This window comes from Brienomyrus brachyistius, chromosome 9, assembly GCF_023856365.1.
Source record: "Brienomyrus brachyistius isolate T26 chromosome 9, BBRACH_0.4, whole genome shotgun sequence".
Taxonomy (NCBI): Eukaryota; Metazoa; Chordata; class Actinopteri; order Osteoglossiformes; family Mormyridae; genus Brienomyrus; species Brienomyrus brachyistius.
Window position 1 is genome coordinate 8,775,587 of NC_064541.1, and position 18,836 is coordinate 8,794,422.

The following is an 18,836-nucleotide window of genomic DNA, read 5'->3' on the forward strand; positions in this document are numbered from 1 at the left end:
TCAGCGTAGATGTTTAGTTTAACCTCTCTATTGAATAAAGTCGGGCGATTTCTATGGAACAAAGTTTGGTGAATTCATGACGTCAAAGGCACTATGTGACATTTGTCAATTTACAAACATTGGAGCAACATGCAAAGGAAGGCGTTACCAGGAGATTGTTTGTGCGTGTCTCATCTATATTGAAATCAGGTTTTGCAGCCTGGCTTTATTTGTTTTCTGCTGCACTAGATTATTGAAATGGAGACTGGCCCAGGCTCAGGAAAAAGGTATGTAGGCTATTCGGGGGGCTGCTGCAGGATTTTATCTTAGGGTAGGCACCCACCCAACTACACACCGACCCACCTATTTATAAACGACATTCTTTTCTACTTATCTGAAGTCGATTCTCAACCTCCGGGTCGCATCAACTTCTCATAAGACTTTCTCGCTGTCAATTTTGAAGTCATGGTGAATATTCACCAAAACAAGCACAGTGAGTAGGCTGTCTGTCGTCCTGTTCGAATGACTTAAGGGGCATTTTCGGTACACAGTGTAAAGTGTCTTTTGTGCTCAATAATGCTTGAGAAATCTCACTACTCCTGGGTTCTGGTAAATAGAGTATGTTGACATTAGGTGGGAATTGCGGTGTTTAGAGTTGCTGTCCATGTTCTCCGTCACAGTACTTGTGCGTTTTCTCTTTTTTTTTGCAAACCTTTCTAATGAGTTCAATTGTTTGCGAGAGCATTTGCTTAATTTTAACCTCCGGGAACTAAAAGTACTAGCCACATAGGTAATTTTATGTTTGACACGCTACACTGCATACGCTGAAACATGCAGTTCAACAACTGGATGATTCCAGAAATATATCAACCAACAAATTAGGTCAGCTCACTCACTAACTACTCCCACCGACTTTCAGAAATCTAGTCAATTAGCCAAGTCTAAACAGCAAAGGTACACACAGTGCACGCAGGTATACAGCTGCTTGCACCCGTGTCGGCATCGGATATTTTAACGATGAAATCAGTAGCAGTCAGGCAGATGAACTTGTAGCTTTGTCGGGTTACATCCCCTTACTGTGTTGTCGTGCTGTTCGACTTTCATATATATGAATACAGGTATGTGTAATCTGTTAGACATTACGCAGTTCTATGGATATGCATAAGCCTGGATTTTAATTAATTAGGTAAACAATACAATATGTCAGTTGCCTTCCAGAGTTCAAGTCTAAGAAGTAAATGTCAGAGACAAAATGTCCTTAAGTAAAGTAAATTCAAATGTGAGTCTTACAGGTCATATCTGGCTAGTCTTTTGACTTGGTTTGGCGCCTGCAAATCAGTTATCACTGATTAGTTCATCTACACTGTATTTCAGAGCAAGATTCAACGAAACGATGACAAAAATCAAGAAAAAAATGTAGTTTCAGATAAATTAATTTGTATGTAACCGGTACGAGTAGCGACCATATAGCTGAAAATGGGACCTTTATTTTGATACCAAGAGGGGACGTTTACGCTGATATGGGGACGCTGTATTCCATCAGATTTATACTCGCGTAATCTCGCGATTCGAATCGAAGTACTGTTTGGTCTAGAAGGTTTCTTCAGAAGAGGGAGTGAGGCAAGTAGTATTTCTCTGGATAAGGCGGACCACTCTTTGTGAAGTTTTGGGTCATTGATGGTGAGGGACGAACGCATTTGCCCAAAGGTACAAGGGGGCGAAGTCTTGTACCCAGAATAAGATTGTTTGCAAAGACAAGGTATGGGTTTTATCTTCTTTCCTAACATAGTTAATTGCTTTTGAGCCGGTCAGAGTTTTAATTATTGACTGACGCAATGGTAATATATAAAAGAGCGACCGGAGGTGAAAACCTGATCGGCTGGTGTGAGGGCGGGTCCTCTGGAGGTAGATAAACGCTTTTGCTGTGTGGCATACATGTTGGTTTTATGTTTATTATGAGGAATGGAGTGTGGGTTTTGTAATTTCTGTTTTGGTATTTGCAGGAAACCGCAACTTTTGGGGAAAGTTGTAGCCACTGTTTCTCCTCCCCTCTTTTAGGGCGCAATGTATATACTGCCTTTGTAAAATTATCTGCGAACGTTACACCTGGACTATCTCGGGTGACTGTCCGTACCCTCTAGCAGGCTGTCCCTAGGCCTATCAGCTGGGGCCTGGGACCAGTGCTCTGACGACCCCAGTCTGTGTATTGGAGTGGATTTGCTGTGCGCTGTCGGTATGTTTTTTTTTGGTTTTTATTTTGTTTTGTAGTGAGGACTATTTTGTTGTTTTGAGTATATGGTATTTTGATTTGTTTAAACCTGGGGTGCTAAACGAGCAATAGGGTCCCAGCCTGCTGTAAGGATATCTCTGGCCGCCCAGTGGCACGGGCCGGGGTTTTGAACTACCTACTGGGGGATATACTTCACCAGTGGAAACATCAACCAGGTCATCGGGAGTTATTGAACCCGCCCCTCTTTGTTGTGATTGTTAATAAAACCAATAAATACTTTTACGATCCAGCCCTAATCCCTCTTGTGTGCTCGTTTTGGATACCGCTTGATTAGGGGGGTACTCGCTCAAGGTCACATGTGCCTAGCATGTCATTATTCATACAAACCTACAAAATGTAAGGCAAGAAACGGAGATAAAATGTTATCAAACATTTGAATTAAAAGCCTATCATCTTAATATTTGCACAACTGACAGAAGGACCGAAATGTTCAATTCTAATGTCCAAAACTTACACTTAATCTGTTTTTCTATAGGTTAGATAGTAAGTCACCTTTCTGGGTGCACTACAGTGCAGGTGCAGATGCTGGTATATGCTAGACTCTTCTTGTGCCTGACTGACTCCTTGCCCTTAAGGATCTAGGTGAGGAACTTTTCCTAATCCTGTGGTAACATGATGCTAAGCTTGGTGAACTGTACAGGAAGTGCTTTGCCTTCAGCTACACTCTGGAGTCCCTAGGATAAAGGCATATATTCAATTCAATAACATTTCATTTAGTTTTATATAGCGCCTTTCACAATAGAGTTACCTCAAGGCGCTTTACATGGATGTGTTGTTATACTTTACAACCTCATTAAATCAGAATAATAGAAAACAGGCAAAAGGAATGACAAAGAAATTAAAGAAAGTCAGATGACAACGGAAGAGAGGAATCAAAAACTTCCAAGTACGAAGAAAAGAAACTTCTGGGGGTCCCAGGTCAACTGGCTGCCCATTCCTCCCCCCCTCTTCCCCCAGGCATGCTAACATTGTAGACAAAGAGTGGACTTGCTGGCTAAAAGCAAGGTGTAAACTGTGATTAAGGTCAAAGCCAAAGTCCATCCGTGAGTCAGTTCTCCACGCTGGCATGTGATAGGAGGCAGACTGAAGGCTGCACCCACGATGATAGTTTGTAGTTCATATCCACAATGTCACCCCTCCATGGGAGTGATCCAGGACTCCAGTTCAGGTAGTGTCTACTACGGGCACCATCAGGACATGTGGGGAGGAAGGCAGAGAGTAAGGCTGGTCAGAACATGCATGGTCACATTCATGGACAAGCATAGTAGATAAAAATGACACATTCATCCGCACCAGCAGCCGTAGTTATGTGTTCTGTGTTGAGTTGTGGGTCTTCAGTCAAGATTTAAAGACTGAGACAGAATTGGCATCCCGAACATAGGCTGGTAAACCATTCCACAATGTAGGGGTCCTGTAACAGAATGCTTTACCACAAACGGTCACTTTCTTTATATGTGGAATATATGACATGCAAACTTGGTGTGGTAACTTGTCAGCAACTAAAATCCAGGCCTGCATGTCTTACTCAAACAGCCATTAAGATCGTAGGGGTTCAACATCAGCATCAAGATCAGTCTCTGTGTGAAAAATCTGTCCTCCTGTGGTTCAAGATGCCAAACTGTAGGTTGTACAGATATAAGAAATCATTTATTCCATCTGCAATTAAGATGCTAAACATGAACAAATAATGTACAGTATGCCTTTGTTAGGTCTCAGTAAAAAAAAAATACTAATTTATTTTTAATTTATTTTATTGTTTATTAGTGGATCTATGTATGGGTTTTTATGGTTCGAGGACAGTATATGTATAAATGTATAAGGTAGGTTGTCTTTATTGGAGGTTGGCACTCTGTTATCTGTGTACTGTAGGAGGTTGGGACTCTGTTGTCTGTATTGGAGACTGGGAGTCTGTATTGGAGACTGGGAGTCTGTATTGCAGTTTGGGACTCTGTCTGAATTGGAAGTTGGGACTCTGTATTGGACACTATGGAATCCGGTATCTTGGAGCCCAAGACAAATTTTCGCTTTGGGACAATAAAGTATGCCTTACTTTACCTTACAACATATGGAGATAAAAAATTAAATTATGGTAATTCTCCATTTTTTTTTTTTACTTGCCTACTTTGCCTTGTGGTAACCGGTCTGCTTCTGGCTAGCTACCTCAGGCTAATGCTGCGCGCACAGAAAACATGACTGGAAAAAAAGTAATTTTCTTTCAATGTCAAATACAGACTTATCAAAGCGTATGATAAACTGCCAAAAAAGTCATCCACCTAGAGTTATGAATGAAGTAAATTGACAATAAACGTAAAACTTAAGACATTTCATCTGTAGCTTTAGTTTATCGTAGTTTCTTGTTTTTTGTTTAGTTTGTTTTTTTTTTTATCTAGCCTCGTTTATATATTTTCAATTAACCCTTGTCTAAACTACGGTATTCAAAGGTATGTATCAATTTCCCAGTGTCCTGAATAGTAATGAATCGTCATGGTTTGGCAGTGTTATGTAGTTGAAGCATACCTTCGATTCTGCATCTGCATGTGATTTGAATGAGAGGCTTATATCCAAGGTGATGCCTAGGTTACAGGCTGAGCTACTGGGTGGAATTTCAGCCCCTTGGAGTGGATTGTGGAGATTATAACATTCTTATCTGTGGACCTGCCTCTAGAATATGTTCTGAGTCTTTTATTGCTGGAGGTTTTGATTTCTTTTTTTTAAGGGGCCAGAGTCACTTAAGCAGCAGGATGCCGATGGGAGGTGACAGAAATGAAGGCTTGACTACAGAAATGCAGGTGGTGGACACCCAGTCCAAGGCTCTCTGTTTGGACATGACAACGAAGGTGGAGGAAGAGAAGAGTACAGGGGAGGTGATGGAGATGGAAGAGAAAGATGAGCATGCAGAGCAAGAAAGTGCAAGCATAAATAAATCTGTCCAGCATCAATATTCCCAAAGTCTGGCCCTACAGGGAGTGTCTCTCAAGAATCCAGAAGATGACCCTCCCCATGACCAGCACCCAAAGGTAGAATATTTCCTTGGTCAGCCTTTCCAGTATGAGCTAGAGGACAAGAACAGACTAAGTGTGCTCACCTGGAACCTCGACGGGCTGGACAGTGAAGACCTCCTGAAGCGTGCTGGGGGGCTGTTCTCCAATATTAAAAAGTAAGATGTACAAATATATGTAACACATACCATGTGTGTATCAAACATATGTTTGACGTATGTAATGGTGCAAAATAAGGGAGAGAAATATGAGAGGAGGATAATATAGTTTAAAGTAATGCTGACATCTAGAATAATCAGTCATTTAAGATTTAAGAAGCTTTGACAACAATAACGTGCATTTGGGGGTACTGTCCCACTTTCTGCACTGCAGTAATGTTTATTAGTAGGCTAGCAGCTAAAGACCTTTTGCATTAGACATTAAACACCTCATAATACGTTTTATATGACGGTTTCCGAAATATGGTCAGTGATGCCCCATTATCATAAACGTACCAATATGTAGCTGAAATGCAGCCTTTCAACTACTAATATATTTCTGTAATGTGTTATGTAGAGGAGGCTATCTGAAAAATGACCATAATTTTTTTTTTTTCAATTAACAGATATCGGCCAGATGTCTTACTGTTGCAGGAACTTGTACCGGAATATTTGCACTGCTTGAAGAAGCATTTTGTAAATTACACCTTTCTTCAAGGTATGGGAATTGACATTAGTATAGTCTATTGGTACGCTAACCTTTCTGAGCCATTTGTTTGTTGGACGGTTGATTGTTTTAAAGTTACAATTATTTGACATTTGATAAAAATGCAAGATTAATAAGGACAATTCTAATCTATTCCTGTTCATAACTTTAGTATTGAACAATATTTGAAACTTCATAATGTTTGATAAATCACTGTCATGCTTTTCAAAAGTATATGTGTATGACCTACTTGACTTGTTAATTATAGGGTGGGACAGTGACTCAAAATTAGTCCCATTGCCTCTCACCTCCAGGGCTGAAATCCTGGTTTGCACATTTCCCATGTGTTCTGTGAGTTTGTTCTGGGTGCTCAGGTATCCTTGTGCAGCCCAAAATGCAGTTAAGGTAGCTGATCTTCCTGAATCCCTCATAGTGTATGACGGTCTGTATGTATACGAGGGACTGCCATTCCAAACAGAGGATGCACCACCCATGTTACCCAGCCCCCCCCTCCCCTCAGCCCTGACTAGGATAAACTGGATGGATTTGTCAGTTGAATACTGTCCATTGTTTTCAGGCAGTGATGAAGGTTACTTCATTGGGATCATGCTGAGAAAGTCCAGAGTTCAGCTTCTCCACAGCAACATTGTTAAGTTCCGCACAACATCGATGGACAGGAACCTACTTATGGCATATGTATGTATCCTGACAACTTTACTAGGGAAACTGTAAAGATATGTGGCTGACATCCATTTCCTGAGTGGCCATCTTTCAATATTCACCTCAAGGGAAAAATGCTGAAGTAACAGTTGTAAGCAGAATAGCTTTTTTGGGTGTTACTTTACCATGAGCCCTAACAGCTCAGCCCACATAATACCCATGCAACTTCACTCTCCTTTGGCTTTATTCTTAGTGTCTCCCTTGTTTGTTTGAAAGCTAAAGAGTAAAGCGATTTTAAATCTAACAATAAAATGTCTGCATCACTGGAGCCTATTTACTTAAGCTCCACCCAGTGGTACAGTGCAATAACTGGTGGACCCCACACTGTAGAAATATCCTTTTTTGTTACTTAAGTCTGCTAAAATAAAATCTAAAACAAATGCTCAAAATATTTATATTATTACAATAACATAAGAACGCCGAGATTTCAGTCTCTGTGCCCACCCCCTTTTTGCAAGGTGAGCTTCTTTGGCCGAGAGCTGTGTGTGATGACCTCCCACCTGGAAAGCTGCAAAGGAAGCTACCAGGAGCGACAGGTCCAGCTGAAGAAGGTGTGGACGCGGATGAGGGAGGTACCGAAGAACATCTCCGTCATATTCGGAGGGGACACCAACCTGAGAGACAAGGAGGTCTGACCTTCTCCCTGTTACTCTGGAATAGTTTTTCACCCAGACAACTTTATTTTTCTTTATGTTACTAGGTTAAAGATCCATTCTAGGTCTAATTAGAGATTCCCCGATCCACTTTTTTGATATCCTGATCCAGTCCGATTCATCCAATGTTTTTATCTGCCAATTCTGAATACTGATCTAATCTTTTCATAAATGTTTAAATTTACATACACATGCAGTAGACATCGGCACATTCTTTGTCTGAGTGAACCTTGTGATTTTACAGTTTTCTTCAAGTGCCAAATTACATTCGCTGCCTCCTCGAACAGATGGCATCCAAATCATTGCAGATAGCTAGCGGGCTATTCTGAGTTTCAGATTTAAATAATTTCCACACAGCTGACATCTTGATAGTCTGTAGTTTCGGGCCATGTGCCTCAGGCTCACTGCAGCATGTTGCGGAACTCTATAATCTGCACAACCGAAATAAATTCAGTGGATGTGGGAACTTAAATAGATTTGGTTTTGGATCTGGCTGTGGTAGCCAAAACTTAGCGGTTAAAAAATCCCTAGATTGGCCCTGATTCTGATCTTTGATATCGGCTTGAGACATAACTTATTATAATGAATCTACTGCTAAGCATTTTGTTTCCTGAATAGTCTCATGCTTATTTAATTAATCTTGTTTGTTTTTCCTTGTGCATGTGCATGAAAAGGTGAGCAGGCTGGGGGGGCTGCCTGAGGGCATTTGCGATGTTTGGGAGGCACTGGGCAAGCCAGAAGACTGCAGGTATACGTGGGATACGGAAACCAATGACAACAAGGACATTCCCCATTCGGTACGGCTACGCTTCGACCGCGTTTTCATGCAAGCGGCCAGAGATGGGCCGGCGGTGGCTCCTGAGAGCATGGAGCTGATTGGCCTGGAGAGGCTCAGCTGTGGGTACTTCACTAGTGACCACTGGGGAATCCTGTGTGCCTTCACCGTTGGACCAGAAGTACCTATAAATAAGAGTTCCTGGTAAGCAAATAAGTCATATAACACTAACTTGTGACTTACAGCAATAAAGTAATATTTGCTCAAAACTGATAACCTTCAACCAGCTGTATATTTTATTAAAGATGTTATAAAACTGCATCTATTTCATATATTGAAAGATTCATCTGGATTTTCTTACAAAAGATGATGGATTAGGGCTTAGATGCTGGAGTACTGGAGTTTTTACTTGTGATAAAAAGGCTTTCCTCAAGGAAATTTTGAATGGAGGAAATTGACTGATTTCTGCACTAAACAGAAGCGTAGACAATGCACGTCTGTCACGATGCCGGGGGTACGACTGAGTGGCACTCACGTGAAATTATGGAGATAGGTGGTGTCTAGGATACCAGATCACCTTGGGTGGTGCACTACTTGAGTGGATGCTATAGTGAGTTTGGGGACTGGCATGGATTTTGTTGAATTTCTGTAGTTGGATTGCCTTGAGTATACAAAAAAGTACTGAGAATAAGAGGTTCAGTAGCTTGATTGTATTCTTCTCTGCTCCTCATACACTGAGTTGTATTTCTTGCTTGATTCACTGAAACATTTGAGAGCCACATGTGAAAACGGGTGACATTAGCTGTGCCGAAATATGACCCAGTTGTTTCCTTATGGGCTGTTCACACTCTAGCCAGAGGTCCCAATAAGTGTCAGGTATCAGCTTGTCTGGCAGTGTTTCAGTGTGTTCTGGGATAGATTCCTAAGGGAGATCTGTGGCACCTTGTGTGCCATTTACTTGGCAGGCTGTTCAACTCTGTAAGGGGACTGAAGAGCATTCAATGGACTGTTTAATAATCAAAGCCTATGGGAATATGGAAAATTAGAACATAATTGAAACCTTTATAAATCATGTATGATTAGGAGGTGCTTGAAGGGGTGAATTTTACTTAGATTAACACTGCTATTAAATGCCATGCTAGGAAGTTATGTCACCTTGATATCATAGATGTATTATTGGGGGAAGCTGCCCCTACGGACAAGGCCTTAAACTCCTACTCATTCTTAAAGGGGCGGTTCACCCCAAAACTGAAAAATGATACATTTCAGAGGAGCTTTAGTGCTATCTGTCCATCTAGGTCGTTCTGTTGGAAGTTGCCTAGTTTTTTTAGAAAAGTCAGTGTTCAAACTCCACACACCAACTGTGTCACTGCGCAGAAGATACGAGGACCCCGGTGATATCTTCTGCACAGTGTTACGACTGATGTGTGTAGTCTGGTAGAAGAAAATAGTTCCTACATGAAACTGTTTGCTACAAAGTCTGCAGATCATCTTGAGTAACCATGTCGTGATTTCTGGTAAGAGACAACTGCTGTTGAATTTTTTAAATATATGTTTTTGGCATTTTAAACACCAGAGAAAGAAAGCCATTTACTCCCATTATATTCAAGAGAAGCCTGACATTTCTATAATCGATATCTCCAAAACAAGGCAACTTCCAGCAGAACAAATTAGATGGATGTGGGCATTGGCTTGTATTATATATGACGACCTGGTAATTATTTCAGTAAAAGAAGAAGGAAAAAAAGGGAACAAGTGGGGATCAATGGAGGTGAAAGTCATTCAGAGACCATGAGCTGTCAGGTCCTCGAGGAGGACAACATAAAGAAGGTGAGTGAAACAAGTAATATAGTAGAGAAAGATAAACATCCAGGGCGAGAGGCCCTGCCTTCCTAAGGTGAAACACAACAAAAAACTCTCCGATATCCCCAGGGTCTGGCCCTGCAAGGAGAATCATCCAAGAACCAGGATTCAGGGGCAGATTCTCAACAGGACCCAGGACAAGAGACTGAATGCTTCCTAGGACACCCTGTCCAGTGTGAGCCAGGGGAGAAAGACAAGCTAACTGTGCTCACGTGGAACCTTGATGGACATGACCAAGAACTAAAGCGTCTTGGTGGGCTGTTCTCCAACATTAAAAAGTAAGATCTACAGTGTTTGCAACATACGCCACATAGGTACAGTACTCAACACCAGTGATTGAAAGCTGCATCCTGCATGCTTGGAAATGCTTTTTTAATTAGCATGCAGTTTAATTTGGGCAAAGAAAACATGAGACATGAAAGTAGATAGGCTATTTAGTCTCTCTTAAAGTGTCCATAGAGTATGATTGTGTGCATGAGTGTGAGAGACAAACAGGGTTGTTATCAAATATTAAAACTGTAAGAAAACGTTTTCGTAAATTTAGTTTTAAATAACATATGACAGTAAAGTAAAAAAAAAAAAGCAACAAAACTATAAAAGTTGCCTCTGAAACTAACTGAAATAAAATAAAAATAAACATAAGCTACTTTCCGTCATCACTTTTAAAAACCATTTAGCTAAAATAATGGTTTGTCTTTCCTCCTTAGTTAGTACATGATGTAAAATAATTCTAGTCTAATAATTTTAAACTATCCCTAGAAATAAAGTGCTATTCTGCATCAGTACACTCACCATACAGTAGCTGTAGTACTTGGAGAGAATTCACCAGTTAGATACAGGGGTTGATTAGGAGACCAGATTTGATAGGCCCACAAAGGGCCGTTTTAGCCAGAACATTAGGGTACCACCCCATGTCATTTGAAAGATGCCCAGGGACCATTTATGACTTCTGAGGGTCAGGATTGGGGCATTTATACCGACCACAGGCAATCCTGGCCACACCAGCATCTCTTCCAGTAGCAGTCCAGCTTTCATAACCAGTCTCCCATCCAAGTACTGGCCAAACCTGCTTAGCTTCAGATGGATTATCGGGTCTGAACTGCAGGTGGTTTGGCTGCTGACAAAAGTGTTTTAAAACCAATAAACCACACTGAAAACAAAAACTAAATAGAATTTATAATGAAAAGTGAAAATAATATAAAAATAAAAACCAGCACTGGTGTGAGTGTGTCCTGGTATTCTGGCTACCCCCTTCCTGCTGCACCACTCCATCCACTTTTTTTCCAGTCTGCACTGCATTCCCTGCAGCAGCCACTCTGGTGTCCCATGACCAGTGTATTGCACCCTGCGTAGTACTCTCTCTTGTAGTGCCTCAAACTGCTGCCCCTTAGTAGATTTCTGCTGGCAGATCCTGGACTGTACCAGTGGAACGGAGAGGCTGTGGGCACTTTGGGCACTTTGGGCACTTTGGGCACTTTGGGCACTTTGGGTACTTTGGGCACTTTGGGTACTTTGGGCACTTTGAGTGTTCCCCCTGCATCTCACCAGAACTAACTTACGTGCGTTGTGTTGTCAACCATGCATCTCATGCTGGCCAGTTGTATCCTCAAACCCCTCACATTCTTTCAGGTCTTGCTGCAGATGCACTGCACTCTCATTGTCATTTGCTCATTAACCCTTTTTTGGTTGGTGTTAGGTCCATCCGGTTGGGGTGTTCATCCTTCCCCCCTCTCAAGCACCCGCAGCTTGCTTGGCTTCTTCCTTTCAGAAGATGTGGGTTGGGCTGCCAATCCTTCCCACCCTCATTGCCATCTCTCCAGCCGTGTTCCGTCTCTTCAGTTGTCATGATCTTATTCATAGTCTTCATCCGTATGTATTGTTCTAAATGCATCTTTAAGTCCCCTAAACAGAATGATTGCAGTACATGGTGTTTTTTTTTTTCTTTCTACAGATACCGCCCTGAGGTCATATTGCTGCAAGAATTCAAAACACCATATATGAGATTCTTAATGAAACATTTTAAGAATTATCATATTCTTCCAAGTACGCAAAACAATCAATTACTTTAATAATTATCAGTTAAAATAAGTGACATTGTAGTCATTTTAATGGTCGGTGCAATGAAATGACAAATGCTTTATAAATTAAAGGTTATTAGTATTTTTGTCCCACCTCCCACTCTAAACATGTCCCAAACTATTCGTTGGTTTAAATAGTTTTATACAAATAATCACAACTGACCATTGTGTGTTGCATTTATAATTCTGTATGATCATATGAAAAGTGTATTCTACTGAAAGTTTCGGTTGATCAATTTATTGTTTTTCAGGACATTTTTCTAGTTACTTCACGTGCATCATGCTGAGAAAGTCTCGAGTTCAATTATTAAATTGGAAGACAATTAACCTTCCTTCAGAAACAATGCAAAGGCACCTACTTATGGCTGATGTAAGTTTTATTACCTGTAATAGATTTGGAGTTAGTGTTTTCTGGCTAATACTAACTAATACTAGTCCATGCCAAATCCTAAGGGGGGGACAGGGCTGGATGCCTGTCAATCAGTCAATCAATCAGTGTTAATTGGCTGTCAATTATATTATTCCATATTTAGTTTTAACTTTGTTTTGCTGATGCTAGTCTTCAAATTTTAATGTTTAAGCTGGAAGAGTAAAGATTTCATGAGAAGGGAACTAATAAGAAATAATGAAAGATCCAGAAGATATCAAAATACTGAAAAATGCAGGCTGTAACTACTGGAAACCTTCAAAAAAAAACCTTGAGTCCTCCATATTTATATTTTATTTGAATGCATGAATGTCTGTTCTCAAAGGTGAAGTTCTGTGGGTGCAAGTTGTATGTGATGACCTCTCACCTAATATGCGGCAAAGAGAACTCTCAGGAGCGGCTAAACCAGATTGGAAAGGTGTGGACACAAATCAGAGAAGCACCGGACAACGTCACGGTTATTTTTGGAGGAACCTACTCATGGCATACGTAAGCTTCCTCTGCTCTTAAGGCCTCCGGGATGACTGAATACTGCTCAATAATGCATATAGTAGGCAACTGGTTCTCCTCAATGTGTTCTGTCCTGTAAACTCAGCTAATACTCGACACTGAAGGACAATCCTTTTACATTAAAGTACAATCTAATATGTGGTCTGTTTAAAATGGTAAACATAATAATGAAGGTGAAGAAAACTGCACACATGCAACTAAAAGGCCGTGAAAATCTTGGTTGTGAGCTGCCAGAGGTAACTATAATCATCTCTTTTATCGCTTCCCCTTCTTGAAGGTGAACTTCTATGGCCGTGAGCTGTGTGTGATGACCTCTCACTTAGAGAGTGGTAAGGAGAACTCCCAGGAGCGAATGAACCAGCTCAGGAGGGTCTGGAAGAGGATGAGAGAGGCAGCAGACAATGTCACCGTCATATTCGGAGGGGACACCAACCTTACAGATGAGGAGGTCGGGATTTCTGCATTTTTCTTCTTCCTGGGGTCATGGTTACCTCACTATTATCCAGCAGCGCCAACAATAAATATTGCCACGTTCATACATGATCTCAGGACATTGTGCAGAGAATCAGGTCTGAAGTAGAGATTTTCCAAGTCAGGCGTTGGTTTAGACGAGGGGTAGCGCTTGTATAGAGTATGCAGGAGGCAGGGCATGACGCAACAAGTATGCTACAAGAAAACGAAGTGTTTTGTTTAGAACACTGTGCTGTTCACCTGTGCCTCAGTTCAGATTGTACCACAATCATGTAGGCGTCACGTCCTGCACGCCTGACCTTCCTGTCTCCTCCTTAACAAGGCCCTGGTGATCCATGCCTGTTGCTTGTTGCCCCTCGTTAATCTTCGCTTTTAAGTACCTGTTTGTCTCCTCAGCCCCGGTCCAGTCATTGATGTCACTCCTCTCGTCAGCCCATGTCCTTCCCCACAGTAGCCTTTTCATTTTGATCCCTCGGGGTCTTGTTTGTTTTCCTGCTCACATTTTGGTTAAATATAGCTCTGTTCTTTAGTCTGCTGGATGATTTTGGTGTTGGGCTTTACCGACAGACTTTTCTGGCTGCTTCTTTTCTTTTGTCTTCATGCCAGTTGCATGACAGAAACGTCTTCAACATGCCTACTCATTCACGGTGAATTCTCCACAAAATTTTCTGCACCATCAACACATGGGGGTTGATCGGAAATTGCCCAGACTTTGTACTAGGAAGCTAGCAGACATTTGTGTTCACACATACAGCCCCTCTGAGTAATGTCTAGGAAAGTTGAGGTTGTCAGTGCATGACTGAAAGGCAGGGACGGATTACGGACCAGGCCAGTGGGGCCGCTGCCCAGGGGTCCTTGGGGTGCAGGGGGTCCGTGGGGCCCCTAGCCCAAAACAATTTGCAACGCTTATCAACAATGTATTTTCGTTTGTCTATTTTAGAGGGCCTACATTCTTTGATCCTCCGCCTACAAGGGCCCCTGACCCTATAGGGAGGGCGTTTGGCTGCCAAGGGCCCGTGAATTGTAGTGCTGGTGCTGGTGGTGGTGGTGGGGGGGAGGCCTTCACGAATGTTTTGCTCAGGGGCCCACACAACCCATAATCCATCCCTGCTGAAAGGGGCCTTATGACTGTCAGTACGTTGGCCATCTATGACTGTCAGTACGTTGGCCATCTATGACTGTCAGTACGTTGGCCATCTATGACTGTCAGTTCGTTGGCCGTCTGTGACTGTCAGTTCATTGCCTGTCTAAAAGTTAAATGTTTTTAAATGGTTATTGCAATCGGAGTCATTCACATTAGGTACATTGCTAAATGTGCTAAAGCCAGACCTTTTTATGGATGATGGTATTGTTGTATCTTTTACTAGCAGCAGTGTGCGATTGAATAGACACTGCTGACTGCTGCTATGTTGTTACCTAAACATGTTATTTAGGTAGGAATCTAAAGCTGTGGCAAAAATAAGGTTACAAAAATTACCTTACAAAATGAGAATATGCACTGGATAACCTATGGAAATGATGCAACTTTCCTGTGATGTCCTGCATGCACCAACTTTATCTTCAGTTTTCTGACTGTTCCTTTGTACATCTGTGATTGTTCATTGACAGGTGAGCAAGCTGGGGGGTCTGCCCAAATGTATTTCTGACGTTTGGGAAATTCTTGGAAAACCTGAAGACTGCAGGTACACATGGGACTCTACAGTCAATGACAGCAAACGCACAACCGACCCCACAAGGATGCGCTTTGATCGAATTTTCCTGCGACCGGCCGGAGACGGGGCGTCGCTGACGCCTGAGAGCATAGCGCTGGCCGGACTGGACAGGCTTCACTGTGGATTATTCACAAGCAGCCACTGGGGCATCCTGTGCGGCTTCAGCGTCACGTCACAGGACGTCACAGATAAAAGCGATGGGTAAGCAAGCCGTGTCATTTCATTCAACAGAGGATTCATTAAGAGCTGAGACTCCTCTTTACATTACCATAAGTTTATTACTACATATGTAAGTTTATCACTAAGTGTAGCTATGATATACAGTATTTGTGCACTCTGTTGACTAGATAATCCGGAATTGATGTATGACATTGATTTATGATCTGATCTTAAATAAATACAGTCATGTGCCAGATAGCAAGGTTTTGGTCAACGACAGACCACATTTACGGCAGTAGTCCCATAAGATTATAATGGAGCTGAAAAATTCCCATTACCTAGTACCGCTGCAACATCGTAACGTTATAGCGCAACATTATTCACGCGTTTGTGGTGATCCTGGGGTAAACAATTTTACTGTGCCATGCGAAGTACATAATGCCTTGATAATGATAATAATCAACAGTGTTACTGCTTTATGTATTTTCTGTAGTTTTAATTATTATTTAGGCTGTACTATGTCCACCTAGGTGAGTAGTGGGCTGTACCATCTGTGTTTGTGAAGGACACTGTCATGATAACAAAATTGCCTAACGACACTTTTCTCAGAAGGTAACCCCATCATTAAAAGACGCAACGACTGTAGCTATATTTAACATGTACTTTTCACATCGCCACATCTTTATTGAACAAATCCTTTAAGTGTTCATTCATGGAAGAGGATATAAACGTAGCCTATTTACTAACTAGTGAAACCCCCTTTTTGTCTGTAACCTCAACCAAATTCCTTCTATAGCTGCAGACCAAAACTGTGTAGCAGTTAGAAGGTATTTTGGCCCTTTTTCCTCCTAAACAAAACAAATGATTGGATAAATAAGAATCTTATTTAGCTATATTATGATTTAGATGAAGATCAGATCATTTTACAAGTCATTCGCACAGCAATCTGGATGATTCCTGAGATTTCACAAACATTTTCTCACTGCTGTAGGTTTTGTTACTGAGTGGTGTAGTAAGACATTTAGATGCATGAGCTGCAGGATACCAATTTCCAGTCAGTAGTCACTGGGGATGAAACTTGCAATCTCATCTTCATTGTAAGTCTTGCTGTGTAGGCTGAGTGATTTCACTGTTGGGTTCCCGAGTAAAGCCCTTAAGCTTATCAACTGCATATTGCTTTAGATAAAGTGTCTGCTAAGTGTACTAAACCTTGTCAGGTAGATGATGTAGTGGTTGAAAAAAGATTTTTCTGATATTCCTAAAGGGACCAGAGTAGCTTTGGCAACACAGAATCAGCAGGAGCAGAAGGAGGTTTGACTACTGAAATGCCAAGAGTGGAAGTACACAGACACCCCCAGGGCCAACAGACGGACGGAGTAAAAGTAGAAAAGAAGAAGGTTGGGGAAGAAATGAAGATGGAGGAGAATCAAATGCTGGAGATCAAGTCCAGCCATAAGCAGAAGAGCTACCAACTTACCCAGTATGAGGCCCCACTTGGGGAATCTCCCCAGGATCCAACCCAACACGGCAAAGCTTTGCCAGTTCAGAGTTTCCAGGAAGAGATGGAGAGTAAGAATAGGCTGACTGTGCTCACCTGGAACCTCCAGGGGCAAGATAAAGACATCAAACCCAGCGCCCAGGGACTGTCCTCCAACATTCAAAAGTAAAAGAGAAGTCTTATGTATATGTGCATAAAAACCATTTAGCAGAGTGTTTGAGTGTTCTGGTAGGGAGCTGTTAAATTCCCTGTGACAGACATGAAATTCACAACACAAGTCACCCTCATGACTAGTAGAAAAGAAACATGATTTTTCTTTTCAAACAGATATCGCCCAGAAGTTGTGCTGCTGCAAGAATCAACTCCACCATATCTGACAGTCTTAAAGCAACATTTCGGGAATTACGAGTTTCTCCAAGGTATGCAAATTGATGGTGAATAAATTCCATCTCCGAGACATAATTTAAAATGGAGTGTTTCTAATGTAATTTAAAATCCAATCAGTATATTTGGTTAAAATGTGCACATGTTACAGAATTGGATTTAATTATGTCTATTTAAGGTTCAGATAGTTTTCAAATAAATTTACAACAGTGGAAAAAGAGAGGCGGCACGGTGGTGCAGTGGTTAGCACTGTCGTCTCACACCTCTGGGTCTAGGGTTTGATCCTCTTACAGGTTCTATTTGTGTGGAGTTTACATGTCCTCCCTGTGTCATCGTGGGGTCCAAAAGATACTGAGGTTAACTGGCATTACCAAATTTCCTGTAGGTTTGCATGTGTGAATGTGGCCTGTGATGGCTTGGCGCCCCATCCTGGGCTGTTCCCTGCCTTGCACCCACAGTGTCCAGGATAGGCTCTGGACCCCCACAACCCTGAATGGATGGACACTTAAAAAAAATATATACTTAAACTATCCCTTAAAGTCTGTCAAATATGGCACAATTACATGGTTGATACATTTAGCAGATTAATTCATATTTGTCAAATTCAGGAAGTGATCATTTTTCCTTCACTTGCATCATGTTGAGAAAAAATCGAGTACAACTTCTACGCAGCGACATCGTTAACTACCCCACAACGGAGATGAGGAGGAACCTTCTCATGGCATACGTAAGCTTCCTCTGCTCTTAAAGCCCCCGGTGTGACTGCATATGACTTAATGCCCTTGATTTGATGTCATTCCACCCACATGTGCAGCCTGCATGTATTTTTTTTTTACTTGTCATAGATTTGAATAACTGGAAAAGTTTACATCACTGACAGGAATTTGGTCATTAACATGACACGTACGGGAAGCTGAACAAGCATCTCTTTTATCGCTTCCCCTTCTTGAAGGTGAACTTCTATGGCCGTGAGCTGTGTGTGATGACCTCTCACTTAGAGAGTGGTAAGGAGAACTCCCAGGAGCGAATGAACCAGCTCAGGAGGGTCTGGAAGAGGATGAGGGAGGCAGCAGACAATGTCACCGTCATATTCGGAGGGGACACCAACTTGAGAGACTGGGAGGTCAAAACTCAGTAGATCTTCAAATTCATTTTTAAGGCTGCAGAAATAAATTTTAGTGGAAAATATTATCCTATAACAGGGGTCACCAACATGGTGCCCACGGGCAGACGGATGCCCCCAAGGACTACATAAGTCGCCCGCGGACCTGTTCTAAAAGTAGTGAGCAGTGTCTAAAAGTTAATTTTATCCTGTTGCTATTCTTCTTCAATCACATTTGCATTTACATATATTTGAAAATGACAATATGTAAAAAAGCATTTATTATACATGAAGTTTAGATAAGTTTAGGGGGGTGTTGGTACTGGTAGCCCTTCGTATCCGCAAAGTAGCTCTCAGTTTCAAAAGGGTTGGTGACCCCTGTTCTATAAAATCTACATGAAATCACTTATTCTGAACTGGGTTAGACTATTCCGGGCAACAGGGACCGTGACTGGATACCAGTCCATCACATGGGCAACTGTTTCTTTGGGCTACAGGAGGAATCCTGCCCAACACTGGAAGAATGTGCAAA

The 18,836-nt window shown here is 41.7% G+C and overlaps 1 protein-coding gene across 7 annotated transcripts; it reads left to right on the forward strand.

Annotated features, from left to right (window-relative positions):
• The first annotated feature begins 62 nt into the window (after positions 1 to 62).
• Positions 63 to 18,294, forward strand: LOC125749531 (uncharacterized). Of its 7 annotated transcripts, none has more exons than XM_049026879.1 (12): positions 63 to 266; positions 4,986 to 5,426; positions 5,873 to 5,964; positions 6,530 to 6,648; positions 7,131 to 7,301; positions 8,000 to 8,304; positions 9,828 to 9,930; positions 10,033 to 10,241; positions 11,660 to 11,832; positions 12,293 to 12,411; positions 12,794 to 12,957; positions 18,155 to 18,294. In XM_049026879.1, exons 1-12 carry the CDS (start codon positions 238 to 240, stop codon positions 18,156 to 18,158), a joined length of 1,929 nt encoding a protein of 642 aa, XP_048882836.1. In that variant the 5' UTR covers positions 63 to 237; the 3' UTR covers positions 18,159 to 18,294. The 7 variants fall into 7 exon arrangements, 6 of the variants coding, with proteins under 6 accessions (XP_048882836.1, XP_048882835.1, XP_048882839.1 ...); XM_049026878.1 differs by lacking the exon at positions 18,155 to 18,294 and adding an exon at positions 13,256 to 13,395; XM_049026882.1 differs by lacking the exons at positions 11,660 to 11,832; positions 18,155 to 18,294 and adding exons at positions 11,915 to 12,006; positions 13,256 to 13,395.
• Positions 18,295 to 18,836: the final 542 nt, after the last annotated feature.